At 41.9% G+C, this 14,147-nt stretch overlaps 2 protein-coding genes across 4 annotated transcripts in view; one reads left to right on the forward strand and one right to left on the reverse strand.

Moving 5' to 3' along the window:
• wwp1 (WW domain containing E3 ubiquitin protein ligase 1) overlaps positions 1-9,534 on the forward strand; it is a 28,866-nt gene extending 19,332 nt beyond the window's left edge. The window contains exons 14-25 of the mRNA XM_079292459.1: positions 466-594; positions 1,021-1,093; positions 1,208-1,279; positions 1,471-1,559; positions 1,704-1,863; positions 2,018-2,151; positions 4,753-4,893; positions 4,982-5,102; positions 5,368-5,472; positions 6,094-6,190; positions 6,299-6,371; positions 6,744-9,534. Coding sequence (XP_079148585.1) covers positions 466-594; positions 1,021-1,093; positions 1,208-1,279; positions 1,471-1,559; positions 1,704-1,863; positions 2,018-2,151; positions 4,753-4,893; positions 4,982-5,102; positions 5,368-5,472; positions 6,094-6,190; positions 6,299-6,371; positions 6,744-6,843 — 1,294 coding nt within the window. The 3' untranslated portion in view covers positions 6,844-9,534. The remainder of the gene's footprint in view (positions 1-465; positions 595-1,020; positions 1,094-1,207; positions 1,280-1,470; positions 1,560-1,703; positions 1,864-2,017; positions 2,152-4,752; positions 4,894-4,981; positions 5,103-5,367; positions 5,473-6,093; positions 6,191-6,298; positions 6,372-6,743) is intronic.
• Positions 9,535-9,720: 186 nt separating this feature from the next.
• rmdn1 (regulator of microtubule dynamics 1) lies at positions 9,721-14,106 on the reverse strand. Of its 3 annotated transcripts, XM_079291590.1 has the most exons (10): positions 13,914-14,106; positions 13,312-13,417; positions 13,006-13,090; positions 12,598-12,757; positions 11,240-11,329; positions 11,096-11,151; positions 10,683-10,770; positions 10,493-10,523; positions 10,198-10,331; positions 9,721-10,036 (listed from the first exon to the last, which is right to left on the reverse strand). In XM_079291590.1, exons 1-10 carry the CDS (start codon positions 14,043-14,045, stop codon positions 9,995-9,997), a joined length of 924 nt encoding a protein of 307 aa, XP_079147716.1. In that variant the 5' UTR covers positions 14,046-14,106; the 3' UTR covers positions 9,721-9,994. The 3 variants fall into 3 exon arrangements, 2 of the variants coding, with proteins under 2 accessions (XP_079147716.1, XP_079147717.1); XR_013772901.1 differs by lacking the exon at positions 10,493-10,523; XM_079291591.1 differs by lacking the exon at positions 13,312-13,417.
• Between the last annotated feature and the right edge of the window lie 41 nt (positions 14,107-14,147).

Consider the following 14,147-nt stretch of genomic DNA (forward strand, 5'->3'; position numbering starts at 1 on the left):
AAAACATTCATGAGAAGCATATCTAAATCAATTTGACCTTTTGACCTAAATCAATAGTCTAAATGGCTGATCACACCGAGCTGCATCTCTAGAGGCATTCTGCTGGTGGCTCGTCTCTAGCGACAGTTCCCGATGTGGTCAGCCACTGAGAACTCATTCTTAAAAACAAACGATTGTCGTATTTTTCAAGCACAATATACAACAGGTTATGATCTACAGGAGAAGAACAACGTATTATCATCAAAACAAATGGAACAAATTTGTCACCATCTCTCCACCATGATAGGTTATTATAGCACCATTAACCTTCTGTTGAATTTGTTTGGAAGCTGCTACATCTTGTCTTACCATTAAAAGATCAAACTTGTTCATCAATCCATTGCATTACGCCTGCATTCACTTTTAAGGAACTATTGACAAAGTGTGTGTGTGTGTCTGTGTGTGTGTGTGTGTGTGTGTGTGTAGGCTACAGAATGAAAATCCTCTCCCTGAAGGTTGGGAGATCCGGTACACAAGGGAAGGAGTTCGCTACTTTGTGGATCACAACACCCGAACCACCACTTTCAACGATCCCCGCACCGGAAAGTCCTCAGTGTAAGAACACGTTTAAAAAAAATCACTTTCTGTGATCTCACAGCCTATGTGACAGCCTGTAGAGAGCCGTAGCTATGTGAACTTATGCATTGAGAGCACTTTACAAGGACCAGATGGAGTCATGTTTTGCTTTAAATTCACATAAAGCTCAAGAAATTCAGAGAAGATTCAGAAAAATAATGGTTCCCACTGGTATTTAATTTCAACGGTTCTGTTTCCCGCAGAGACGTTTAGGGACTTTGATGAATTTACTCCGAAAGCCAGAAAATATTTCTTAATAATAACTTGCTGGGACCCTACTAGAGCATATTTCACATGTACTACATTTGTTTTTCATTATATGGGGAAGATTCTAAGGTTGACCCCTGGAGAATCCATTGCATTGCATCTATCGGCTTACACTTGTGTTTCTTTCTTTCTTCTCAGCACCAAAGGCCCTCAGATTGCCTATGAGCGCAGCTTTCGATGGAAGCTTGCCCATTTCCGCTACTTGTGCCAGGTTAGCGTTTTTCTTTCTCTTACTCCATAACTCTATTTTTTTTTGCTTTCAGTTACTCGTCTTTATCTTATTTGTCCGTCCCGGATGCATTAATGTTTCCCCCTGTTTGCTCAGTCCAATGCTCTCCCTAGCCATGTGAAGATCACCGTCTCCAGACAGACGTTGTTTGAAGACTCTTTCCAGCAAGTAAGAGGGATTTTCTACCGCGGTCCGGTTCCAGTTTAAACTAATATTATTCAGCACATACAGTAATGCGATGCATCACAGCTTACATACATGGTTCATTTCAGCTCTACAGTCAATAAATGTATGCCAACTGTCCTCTGTCATTTGCTGATGCGGTGTCCTAGCTGATGTGTGTTTTCTCTGTTTATTAGATTATGGCCCTGAAGCCATACGACCTGAGGAGGAGACTCTACGTTATCTTCAGAGGCGAGGAGGGTCTAGACTATGGTGGCTTAGCCCGGTAATACAGACAATAGAAATAGTATAATGTCAATTGAAACAAGCTTCTTCTGAAATGTAAGCAGTAATTAATCATGTAAAACTCTTGCCCCCCCCCCCCCCTTCTCTACTCCTTGTCTCCGTCTCTCCTCTCGTGATTTTGCAGAGAATGGTTCTTCTTGTTGTCCCATGAAGTGCTGAACCCCATGTACTGTCTGTTTGAGTATGCCGGCAAGAGCAACTACTGTCTGCAGATCAACCCGGCCTCTGCTATCAACCCGGACCACCTCTCCTACTTCTGCTTCATAGGCCGCTTCATTGCAATGGCAAGTCCACATGCTGCCCACGCAACACGATCCTGACCACCTGGTTATTTTAGTCGACACATTTGACGTAAACATGTCATGAATTTATAATGTTAACGTTATTTTGGTACAAACGAAATTGAATAAATCTCTCTTTATGCATCTCTTGCTACAGGCACTTTTCCACGGCAAGTTTATCGACACAGGCTTCTCTCTGCCTTTCTACAAACGCATGCTGAACAAGAAGCTAATACTCAAAGACCTGGAGTCCATCGACTCAGAGTTCTACAACTCACTGATCTGGATAAGGTAATTTGTGTCTTTGGTCTGCTGTCCAAGTGACAAATGACAACAATTTCTAATATTGTTCCAGTATTGAGGGAGAGCCCCATGAGCGGCTGCAGCTAAACGGGCTGCAATGTAATCCTTTGGGGCAAGCGGGCATCGTAAAAATGTTTTTTTTTTGCCATGACAGATTGTTATTATAAGTGTCTGACATTATGTCAAAAATCCTTCTGTCGCCTTCTGAAATCTCGCAAGGTGACGTGTCACCAGAAGTGGCCGAAACTTTACATCGACACTGCTCTCTTGCCCTCGCAGCTCGTTTCGCGGCTACCGATTACAGCGTTCTTGATCAATCATTTTGCTCAATTTCAATAATTGTTGTCCCCATCAGTCACTTTGACACAAAAAAATGGGGAAATAGGGTCACGGTTGAAAATACCTTAGTTACCCTTTACACTTACAGCACTTTACTCCCAGTGGAGCGGTCAATAAAAGAGTCACTTTGTGCATTCTTAAATGAATCAACAAGCACACCGAGCTCAAGGTTGGTCTCAGTCCGTTCCACTTGCAGTTTCAACGAATACTTATCAAAGTAATTCTTCCTGAGCTATGTGTGACAACTACAATATATAATTTTCTTTGGTGCGGACCAAGAAAGAAAGTACATAAAATGTAACACGAAGTAAAGACTAGAAAATGCATTTCCTGCTGAAAATGCGTTGGAATGCTGAAAGATGAAATTAATTGTGAAAAAATTGCTGAAAATTAAGAAATGGGAGACTATCTGTCTGAAAAATGTTGAAGCCCGAAAGCATTTAAACTGCACTGCTGAAAAACCTTCTAGTTGAAATGTCTAACTATGGTGTCTGTAGCTGAAAGTATGAGGAAGAAGAAGGCTTTGAAAGTTGAAGGAGTTTAACAGGATTTGAAGATTTTCTCCATAGAGATCCCATTCTAAAGAAAATTGCAAAAAGCTTAATTCAAAAAGTTTAAAGATTACAAATATGAAAAGTCAAAGCACCCCTCTCCTGAAAGAGCTGAACATTTTGATATTTGAACAATTTCTGTAGCTTAAACAAATTTCAGAAGTATTGATATTTGTAGTAATAGTAGTAGAAGTTGTAGTTGAAGTAGAAGTATTAGTAGTAGTAGAAGTATTAGTAGCATTAGAATAAGTAGTAGTAGTAGTAGCAGTAGTGATATTTGTAATAGTAGAAGTTGTCGTGGAAGTATCATTAGTAGTATTAGTATTTAGAAGAAGTATTAGTATTTAGAAGAAGTAGTAGCCGCGTATCAGTAGTAGTAATAGCTGTAGTAGTGGTCGTGGTATTTAATATAACAGTAGTAGTAGTAGTAGTAGTAGTACAAGTAATGGCAGTAGTAAAAGTAATGGCATTATTTGAAGTAGCAGTCGTACTAATAGCTGTAGTAGTATTAGTACTGGTAGTAGCATGAGTAGCAGTTGTAGTATAAGTAATAGTATTAGTGGTAGTAATAGCAGTAGTGGTAGTAATAATATTGATGGTAGCAGTAAGAGCACTCGTAATAGTAGCAACAGCAAAAGTTGTAGTAGCAGCAGTAGTAGTAGTAATACTAGAAATATTAGCAGCAGTAGTAGTTGTCGCAGTATTAGTGAGAGCATTTATTATTTCAACAAAAAAGCCTAATTTTGAGCTTCATGTTTACATACAGTTAATCCATGGGGCTTTTATTTTGAAAGGGGTATATGAGGGGCTCATAATGTTTGACACACATAAACAGAGGTTATTAAATGACAGGCTTCATCACAAGCAGTTCAGTTAGAATTCACTCTCTGGGGCTTTTATTTTGAAATGGGGTGTGGGGTGTGGGGGAGAAGGGGAGAGGAGACAGAATCATAATGTTCGATAAACACAAACCGGTTATTAAATGACAGGCTCATCATAAGCATTTCAGTTAGGATTCATTCTGTGCGGCTTTTATTTTAAAATGGCGTGTGTGTGGGGGGGGGGGGGGGTGGAGGAGGGGGGAAAGACCTCTAAAGATCCCTAAGACCTGAATGACTGTATGAGAGACACAGAGAGAGAGAGGGAGACGACTGTATGTGCGCGTGAGTCTGTGTGTTTATCAACATCACTAATTGGCTCAATCGCGAACACCTGTGTGCCTGAAGCCATTTGAAAATATTCTCCATGGAGATCCTGTTGAAAAAATAAAAAGCTTAATAATTCAAAAAGTTTAAAGGTTATTGTTGGAATGCTTAACAGCATTCTAACAATTAAGTGTTTGGAGTGAGGACTGTTGATCAAGATAACGTTGGGACCTTAACCACAAAGACATCCGTACCACAGAGAAACGGAAAGAGAGGACAGACTACACATACACAGCATTTAAAGAATACTATTCCCACAGAGGGAGAAGAGACGAGATGCTACAAAGGGATGAAGCAGTGTGAAGACATAACATGTTGGAACAGTTAGGAACAAAGATGGAGACTCTGCTAGTGTTTGCTAACTGTAATAAGACAGTCTGGTTCTATGCTTAGGGGTGGAAAGGTAGAGATCTTAGTTTGGTTATTTTTGCAACAATGAGCCGTAATCACCCTTGATTATACTGTGGCAGCAACGCAATCTCGTCTGTCCTCAGGGACAACAACATTGAAGAGTGCGGTCTGGAGATGTTCTTCTCAGTGGACATGGAGATCCTGGGGAAGATCACTTCTCATGACCTGAAACCTGATGGCACCAATGTTCTGGTCACTGAGGAGAACAAGGAGGAGTATATCAGGTTCAGTATAACTGCTGGTTCATCATAATGCTAACTATATCTATCTATATTTATAAACTTACAAAGTACATTTGTGCTGTGCTTGCAGTCTGATGGCAGAGTGGAGGTTCTCCCGCGGGGTGGAAGGTCAGACCAAAGCTTTCCTGGACGGCTTCAACGAGGTGGTCCCACTTCAGTGGCTCCAGTACTTTGATGAGAAGGAGCTCGAGGTGAGCAGCGTAGTCTGATGCCAGTAGTGCCGTAACAAGCTCTGTGCTGTTGGGTGCTGTTCATGACCTGTGGTGCCATGTTTCTAGCGTGTGCTTCCAGTAGCCTACCCGACTCCTCAGAGCTTCAATCATTACTTAAATACGATGGAATGATGTGGATCTGTGTAGAAAATCATTATTTTGTGTGGGAATTCTCTCTACTTCTGATAATTAATGAATTCATAGTTCTATTGGTCATTTATTTACTTGTGTGTGTTCGACGCAGGTGATGCTCTGTGGAATGCAGGAGGTAGACCTTCAAGACTGGCAGAGGAACACGGTGTACCGCCACTATACAAGAAACAGCAAACAGATCATCTGGTTCTGGCAGGTACAGTCACGCACACACCCACACACACACACACACACACAGACCTTGCTTCTATATTCCTCGCCCTCGTCTGTTTATAATGGGAAGGAGCAGAATATTCCACATGTTCCACAGGGCATTGCACATTGCATAGTTTGTGTTACACAGAACAATGTGAGAAGCCGTCGTTGGAAACTGTTTGAAATAGGGCAGATGTGATTGGATGAACCATCTGTCAATCAAACTCTTGCCTGAGAACATCAGCAGAAGAGCGACAACACCTTTTCCACCGAGGAAAGCCTTCAGTGTCTTACTTTGCTCCCCAGTAGCTCCTCACAGGACGCTGGTTTGGTCCGTGCTCTGGTTTACCGGACACAAACTCGTTACTTGAAGCCTGACGACAAGGATTTCCGGGTGATATGTGATCCTGTGATTCTCGTGAGAAATCGGCTGCCGTGCAAGCTGACATTTGTGGTGTTACTGACACAGCATGGCAAATCTTACAGATGACATTTCTCTTTAGTTCACATTACTCCTTTTCAATGATTAATTCAAATGTGTCATATCATCTGATGCTTAGCAGCCTGTCGAGTCAGTAGCGTGGTCATTGATGTGTGTGTGTTGTAACTTCCTCCCTTGAAGCTGGTGAAAGAAGTGGACAACGAAGTGCGACTGCGGCTCATGCAGTTTGTCACTGGAACCTGCAGGCTTCCTCTGGGCGGCTTTGCTGAACTCATGGGTCAGTGACGGACCGAGACACAAAGAACAACACATTTACGAAATAACCATTCAGAAACCAAGCGCTATGGATACACAATGTCCTCACTCATCTTCTTTTGTATTGCAGGAAGTAACGGGCCCCAGAAGTTCTGCATTGAGAAGGTGGGGAAGGACACATGGCTTCCTCGGAGCCACACATGGTGAGTGGAGTGCTCTACCTCTGATTCCTGGGATTCATTCCTCCCTCAAATAGTGTGATTAGATAGATTGATAGAGTGTTGATTAGGTGCTGTTCCGTACATTACTCACAGGTATTGAGTTAACTGGGATTGTTATTTGTTTTATGTTTTACTCTTGATTCTCGATCAGTTTTGCCGGTGTGTTCCAATCACTGCCTCTGAAGATTTGAAACAGATAGAGATGCTGCTTTGTTCTGTTTAATGAATATTTTCTATCACATTACAAGCAAAAAAACATTGAGTGTATGGGAACACTGTTTTATAACAAATTCATGGTTTATTAAGTATCCGATTCTTTACACTGATCTTTCGTCCTTGTTGTTTTTTCTTCAGTTTCAACCGCCTGGACTTGCCTCCTTATAAGAGTTTCGACCAGCTGAAAGAGAAGCTGCTCTTTGCCATCGAGGAAACCGAAGGATTTGGCCAAGAATAGACGGCGGACTCTTGTTTTTCTCTCCCTCCCCACATCGCTGTTTATTCAGCCAAGTTAAACAAACAAAACAAAAAAAGAATTGCACAAGATAACCACCAATGTATATAAGCTATTTTGTCATTTTAAACCAAATCTTAATTTGCAGCATCGTTTTTGCCGCAATCCTGTTCCCCAGCCCTTAAATATTATATGACACCCCATCGTGAAATATGCAAGCATTTCAGCATTTTTGCTCCTCTGTTTAAAAGAGACAGAAAGTGTTTTTGAGAGGATTTTATAGTTAAAGCGCGATCTTCTTTTAAGGCTCTAGTTCTATAGAGCTACTAAATGGCAAGAGTAGTTTTGGGGTTTGGTGCCTGAATTTTTTTAAATATTTTTTCCCCATTGGACTCATAGTAATTGTTGCAATTTTTGCGCGCTTGCATGGCTACCTCTGAAGATGAGAAGACTGCTGTGACCACCCTCTACCCCCACCTATACTAAACACACAGACATTTTAGCAACGACACTCTGTCTCTTAACGAGCTGTCTTACCATTATCATCCGACAGGATGAAAGGATGATCCGAAGCAGAGGATAACCCTCTCGTACATCTGGACAGCCCCGAGTAAGAAGCATCGTCGGATCCTCCCGTGAATAACGGTCATGAAGTCCGTGGAGAAAGGCTACGAGATCAAAAGGCAAATGGAGAATCAAGAAAAAGACTCTGAATCGAAATGTGCGTGTTCTCAGCTGATTCTCTTTTGCCTTTCTGAATTTCAGTCTCGGGCCATAAAGTTTCCGACGAAGCCGCCGTGGTTTACAGAGCAACAGGCATGATAATGCTTATTTGATAACATAAAGATCACATTTATTTAAATCCCTCAGTCATAGGTATCACAATAGACAAATCCCCCTGCAGGGCATCTAGCCGTAAACATCATATGATACAAAATCATATCTTGTGTTGTCAAAAAGACACCCCCGTTCACTTGTACATGTACTGGAAGCAGCTGGTTTCATCTTCTCACTTATTACCAACCATGATAATTACAACAGAAGCCTCCGAGGCACACAGATCCCAGCATTGTTGCAAAAGTCCTTCAAAGTTCCATGTTTGTTTGTTTGTTCTTTTTTGATAAGTGGTCATAAAGGAGATGGGCACTGGACTTAAAAAAAAAGAAAGTCATGTCTTGAAAGCAACATCTATATCTAAATATTGCATGTAGTCAGTGGAGTGGAACTGGCCCATACAACAAGCATTAAAACACATTTAGGGGTTGATGGGTCGACTAGAAATGTTGGGTTTCTAAAAGTATTAACCGGGTCATCCACCTGTGATGTATTGTTAGAAAATACCAATTGTGTCACATGCAGTTTATACACTGTGCAGTCAACAGTCTGACTGGAGTGAAACAAAATAACCTTCAAGCCATAGCGGTGAGCCCCCTCCCCGAGGTCATCCGGTGTCATGTACTCAGTTCACGCTCAGGTTTAGTGCTGAGGCAAGAGAGCCTTAGTTTAATAACGATGTGCAAGTCTGTAAATCAGTCGAGATGCAGAAGAAGAAAAATCAAAACTAACCTTTCACATACAAATGAGAGTTGAGTTAATGACACACTGAAGTGCCACAGACCAAATGTGTGGAACCCTTCCACAGGGCAACTCCTCAGCAGCAGAAGCGTGGGAACTTGACACAGCATTGCAGTGTATACATGTGCGTTTTTGATATTGCACCCCTCACCTTCCCCATGTCCTTTCTTTCCTTTCGTGCTTCATCATAACCTCTGGTGCTTATTCTTTAGGTCGGTGGTCTAAACGTGGCCGGCCGTTCTCGTTTCCTCCGGCATTGTTTTTCACAGACCACTGCAAACAGCAGCAAGCTGCTTCACTTTTTCTAGGAGGAGCTTGTGATTACTCAAGCTATCAGTCATGTATATAACATGTATTCAGCTGTCCCTGTGGAGGGACGGCAGTATGAAGAGAAAACATTTACTGTAGCAAAAGGAGCCGACTTTGAAAGAGTCAACACTGCATAACTTTGTGCTTCCTTTTGAACAGAAACCTGTAATCAAAGAAAATCAACTGTGTATGTGAATATTCATTGTATAAAGATAATGAAAGTAAATAAAGTACTTAAATATTATGATTAATCACACAGAGCCACCGCTCAATTGATGGAGATCTGTGATGCCTTTTGTTCTTATCAGAAATAGACGGGATGTTGATCGGGGTGCCTTCGTCGCAGCCAGTGACGCGGGTGTATTCTTCTCAAAGCGGATTCACGCTACTCTGCGTCATCACAGTAGGTGATGGCGCAGCAGGGAACCCGCCTCTGTGCCGACTGCGGTCTAGGCCACCTGAAGCGCATCCGAACTGTAACATATCGCGTGTAGATACACACTGTAAACACCAACTACACTGTACAGAATGCCCCTTTACTGGAGACCATGTGTATAGAAGATTCATTTTTAATCTGCTTTCACCCATTTTAAAAAGGGAGATGGATTTATGAGATGCTAATAAATAAACCCCCTCCATGAGCACGCTTGCTTTCTTTTTGTTGTGTGATTATCGGGGGATGAGAGGCCTTCTGCTCAGGATTCACAAAAAAACTTATCTTCTGTTCTTCGAGAAAAACAACACAATGTGCTCTTGGTTTATCCTCTTGATTGGATCTTGCCTGTGAAAAAAAACCATTTAATAAATCTATCCGACCATCTTTACAGCTGGTTTGAATTTATTCATACCAATATACTCTTCTTTAATTGGAGGCAAAGAACTAGTGTCAACGGAAATGTGTTGAAGTATTTCATATGGTCCCATTAAACCGGCTCGGTTCCCCCTGTGCTTGTGAAGAAGCAGCAACCACTGTTAAGATGTGACAAACATTTAATTTATTATTATCAAACAGAAAACACAGTAAGAGCTTATACTTGAATAGAGCTGACATTTGAATCATTTCATCATTTGAATAGTTCATATTCAGATACGGTTTGCTGATGAAAGTTGTTACATTTCTTGATTTAAACACAAGTTCTGTAATTTACAACATGCAACTTTTACCACAAAGCAGTTCTACTGTATTAATAATTACAGAATCAGCTCAGAAGATAAACATTTGTTCGGAATTATTAACGGTGTCCAAAAGCATCATGTGGTAATTACAGGTTCATCCGAGATTCTTCAAGAGGTCAACTGCTTCTCTATGGACCTGCCGAAGGAACAAATATACTGTAAGTGTGCTCACCCCGGCACACATGATTCATGCATCAAGATCCCCGGAGGTGTTTCATCTTCCTCACAGTTCAAACTATTATCAGGTCTGAGCCAAAAAGGTTCTGAAAAAGCACAATCAAGAGGAAGTGCGCTCACCTCTTTGTCTTCCTGTGTGTGGGCCCGGTACTCTTTCGCTTTGGTTAGAAAGAGCAGCGCCTTCTCTTTGTCTTTCATGCCCATGTAGGTCTTCCCAAGCATTAGCAGATTTTTACTGTAGAAGTTCGGATCAACTGGCACACAGAAGTTCACGTTAGTTGAATGCATTTCAAACCTTAAAAGAAATCATTCACACGCACAGCGCTTTTGCTGATCTGAGAAATCTGAGCTGCAGCCAACAAGAGATGAAGCAGTTCTTTCAGTAAATGCCTCTGTGACTTTATTAGTATTTTACCTTCTTCAGCTTTCAGGAAGAATTCCAAAGCCTAAAGAGGGGCAGAAAAACATGACTTCATCTCTCCAAACCAAAACCAAAAAAAGTGACAAACTAGCTGTTAATTCCAGCCTGAAGCCGAGTTAACAGGCAGCCACTGTGCAGTTAGCAACAAAACAAAGAGAGCGCTTATAGACGGAGCCGTCCTCACCTCCTCGTATGTGGCCTTGGGTGGTGAAGAGAAAATGACAGCCGCCACCTTGCGTTGGTACCAAGGCAGCTCAGCAAAAGCAAAGCACCTAAGAGAGAGAATGCAAACAGATTACCCTGAATGACAAAGCCTCCTCAAAGCTCTAATAACATGTCATAGAATTATTGTGCACAATAGTGACATCTTGCAGTCTGTCACATTTTCCTTTACACTGTTACCCTCTAGTGGCGAACAAAGGGAAATGCAACAACATTGCCAAATGCAGTTTTTGCTCCAAAACAGCTCAAATATTATTCATTATTATAAATGGTAAATATTTGCATCTTTAAAGGTTCTCTATACCACATTAAGAGCATTCATTTGTTTTCATTCTGTGGGCCTAAAACAAAATGTCACAACTATGGTTGACTCACCAGTAACCCAAAATATGGAAGGAAGTGGCATCTTTGGGATTGAGTTCAACAGCTCTCTAGGGGGAAAAAACAACATCTTTCCCTTACTTCACATTGTAAATGTGACACAATGATAACATGGCATTGACCCAAATGCCCTCTCACCTCTAGATGTTTCCTGATGATGTATGAATTTCCAATTTTCACCTTGACTCCCTCGTATTCCCCAACATCGCTGAGACACACTGCGTACCACTGAGTTAGGAGAGGAAGAATGTTGAGAGTTTGGTCGAATCGGACCTAAATGTCATGATGTGGTGATAAACTTGGCAACATGCTGCAAAAAGTGAAGTTTGTTTTACCGTGGTTGTGGTTGTTAAAAGCTCTAAAAGACAAAAGCGGCATGACCACGGATGTATTTTGTTAGGAAACATGTCTTGCTTGGATTTGTGTGTCGTGTCTTGTGCTTAGGAGGCTGTGTTTGTTATTTTTTCATTGCGGGTTATGAGCGTTACTTGCAGCAGGTTTATGATCATTCATTTATGTTTTGGGGCCATGTTAATGACCAGACAATAATATGAGAGGGTCATCAGCAAAGTGGAAACACCTGAGGCTATTAGCGGGCCCTGTGTGCCAGTGCACCCTGTATAAAAACCCTCGTCATTCTCAGTGGGTCTCTCTCTCCTTCCTGAGACACCCATTTTGGTTTGCATATACACTTTCCACGTGTAACAGAGTTAAAAATGTACTTTATTATTCTGTTGAGTATGTGTGAATTCTATCTTTATGAGCTATTTTTATTTAGCGTTTTATTTTGTTCATGCTTCCTGCGGAAGCGGCGTCTCGCCTCTTTTGTACCTCCGTAGTCCCGACTTTCCCTCACAGTGGTGTTTCGTACTGATGAGGGTAAGTTGTGTGGAATAATATCGTTGCACTGTTTTGTTGTTTTCTTCGGGAATGTAACGGTTTACGTTACGTACTTTAGTAACTGCTAAGGCGACGGCCTTATGAAGCTGTTACGTGCCGTTTTGACTGTGGGAAATATAAATTTACTGGCTGTTTCAGGTCGCCTATTTGGCGCCATTTACTTTTACGTCAGGCTGCCCTGTCATAACGTAACGACGCAGATACTTTGGCATTCCTTTGTGTGAATTCTGTTGTCTTGCATGTTTAGGAGCGGATGTATACAGAGAGAGTGAGACCAGGAAGAAACTAATGTGGTTTATGTTGTCTTCTGCAGCGAATAAATGCTGGAAAACTACCCTCTGAGTCGTCTCCTTCAATGCCATTCCAAGTCTGTTACACACGCACTTACACTGCTAAAATGACTGACTTCACATGTCACTGTTAGTTTGTTACTTTAAAGTTAATAAATAGTTAAACTGCTTCGTTGAATGCCTCTCCCTTTCTTGTCATGGCCGTTCGGCCCGGTTTGTGACACAAGGTTACTTATTTTTCTCTGATAAGCCGGATCTGATGGAGGCGAACCAGTAGTGCCTTCTCAGTGACAACCAGCGTCTTACTTTGTGTGCTGCGAAACACTTCTCATCCTTCTCCAGGGCCTTCTTTGCATATTCGAAACCCTTGTATATCAGCTGCTTCTTCTGTTCGGCCTCCATGTTGGGCTGGACGGACAGGTCACGAGACGCCCGCGCCAGCCTCCACAGGAACTCTGCATCATCACTGGATGGATGGAAACAAAATCACAACTCATGTCAGTAAAATAAATAAGTTTGGAGCTCTCTGGAGAGGAATACAAAAAGACACTGAGGCAGAGAGGGCAATGCACTCAACTTTCCATAAAAAAAACTATATGGTGGGATAGAAAATATCAAATAAATAATACAATCCACCAAAACTGAGTACATTTCAATATCTTCTGGTGGGAACAGGATAAATGGAGAAAAAGTGAGACTGAACTCTCTCCTTACCTGTCCTTGTACTGCAGCAGCAGCTGGTACAGCTTCTCAGTCTCTGCACAGCTGTACAGGTAGTCAGCCTGCTCCAAAACCTCATCTGCACGGACACAAAACACAACAGCAAATTCAGCCAGAAAATGGTCTCACGTCCTAATTCACTAGACTAAACTTCAACTCACTCTCCTTTTCCTCCATAGTATGTGTTTATTAATGACAGTTTGGTTAGGACTGTGGTATTCTACACCTAATTCCTGAAAAGAAAAACACATTTGTTTGGTAAAAACATGTTTATCTCACATCTAGCAGTTTGCCAACTACCTTTCTCTAAAGCGTAGACCACGGCTGAACTCTGCACTCTGTGATAAGCTTCGAAAGCCAGACAGGATAGCGTGGGGAGCCCCAGGAGGAATGCGCCTCTTCCACTCTGTGCACAAGAAAGTGAGTGACACAAAGAACACATAGAGAAACCAATGCTAGGGACTACTTCAGAGTTAAAGGGGATTAAAGCTGATGGTTATCATTCACAATGATCAGTCTCTGTTGACCCAAGGTGACCCGCCACTACCAGAGAAGCGGTGTGTCAATATCAGGTTATTGCACTCGGCCACATGCATTGTGCAGTCTGAATTGGACTATTATTAGTTCAACTTATATTAAATTATGTTCAACTATACACAGTCTTCCTCATCATCTACACTTGTCACACGTTGACAGTGCTGACATATACCCAGACGCAGAGCTGCGCGGCTCAGCAGCTCTCTGACAGGGAACGCGCTGCTGACCTTTTACCTACATAGGCACATAAGCAATTGTTTTTACAATGGCACAATTGTTCTTCCAACGCATCAGTAAGTATGTTGAAGTGAGCAAGATAACAACACTGTCCGATGAGTACGAATAAAAAAGGCATAGTTATTTACAGTCAGAGCAGCGGCTGTCCTCCTTAAAGTTGTCCAGTAGTTCCGGTTTGTCCCCCTGATCCTGACACCTTTTGCAGAAGGTGCTGCCAGCAAAGTTCTGCTCCAACATCGTCTCAGCACAATTCCAGCCATTGTTTTCAAAGCCCAGACGCGCAATGACCAAAAAAATGAATAGCCATCGTAAACTTAGAGGCTGGTACTGCAAATACAAACACGAAACGTTCAAGAGCCCAA

Source organism: Melanostigma gelatinosum, assembly GCF_949748355.1.
Source record: "Melanostigma gelatinosum genome assembly, chromosome: 20".
Taxonomy (NCBI): Eukaryota; Metazoa; Chordata; class Actinopteri; order Perciformes; family Zoarcidae; genus Melanostigma; species Melanostigma gelatinosum.

Bases quoted from the DNA above. Each gene is read 5' to 3' on its own strand.
- rmdn1 (XM_079291590.1), bottom strand. From the start codon at position 14,045: ATGGCTGGAATTGTGCTGAGACGATGTTGGAGCAGAACTTTGCTGGCA. The intron at 13,091-13,311 runs GTAGTTGGCAAA...GTGTCCGTGCAG, and splicing joins GGTCTACGCTTTAGAGAAAG to ATGAGGTTTTGGAGCAGGCT. The intron at 11,152-11,239 runs GTGAGAGGGCAT...TTTTCCCCCTAG, and splicing joins TCATCAGGAAACATCTAGAG to AGAGCTGTTGAACTCAATCC.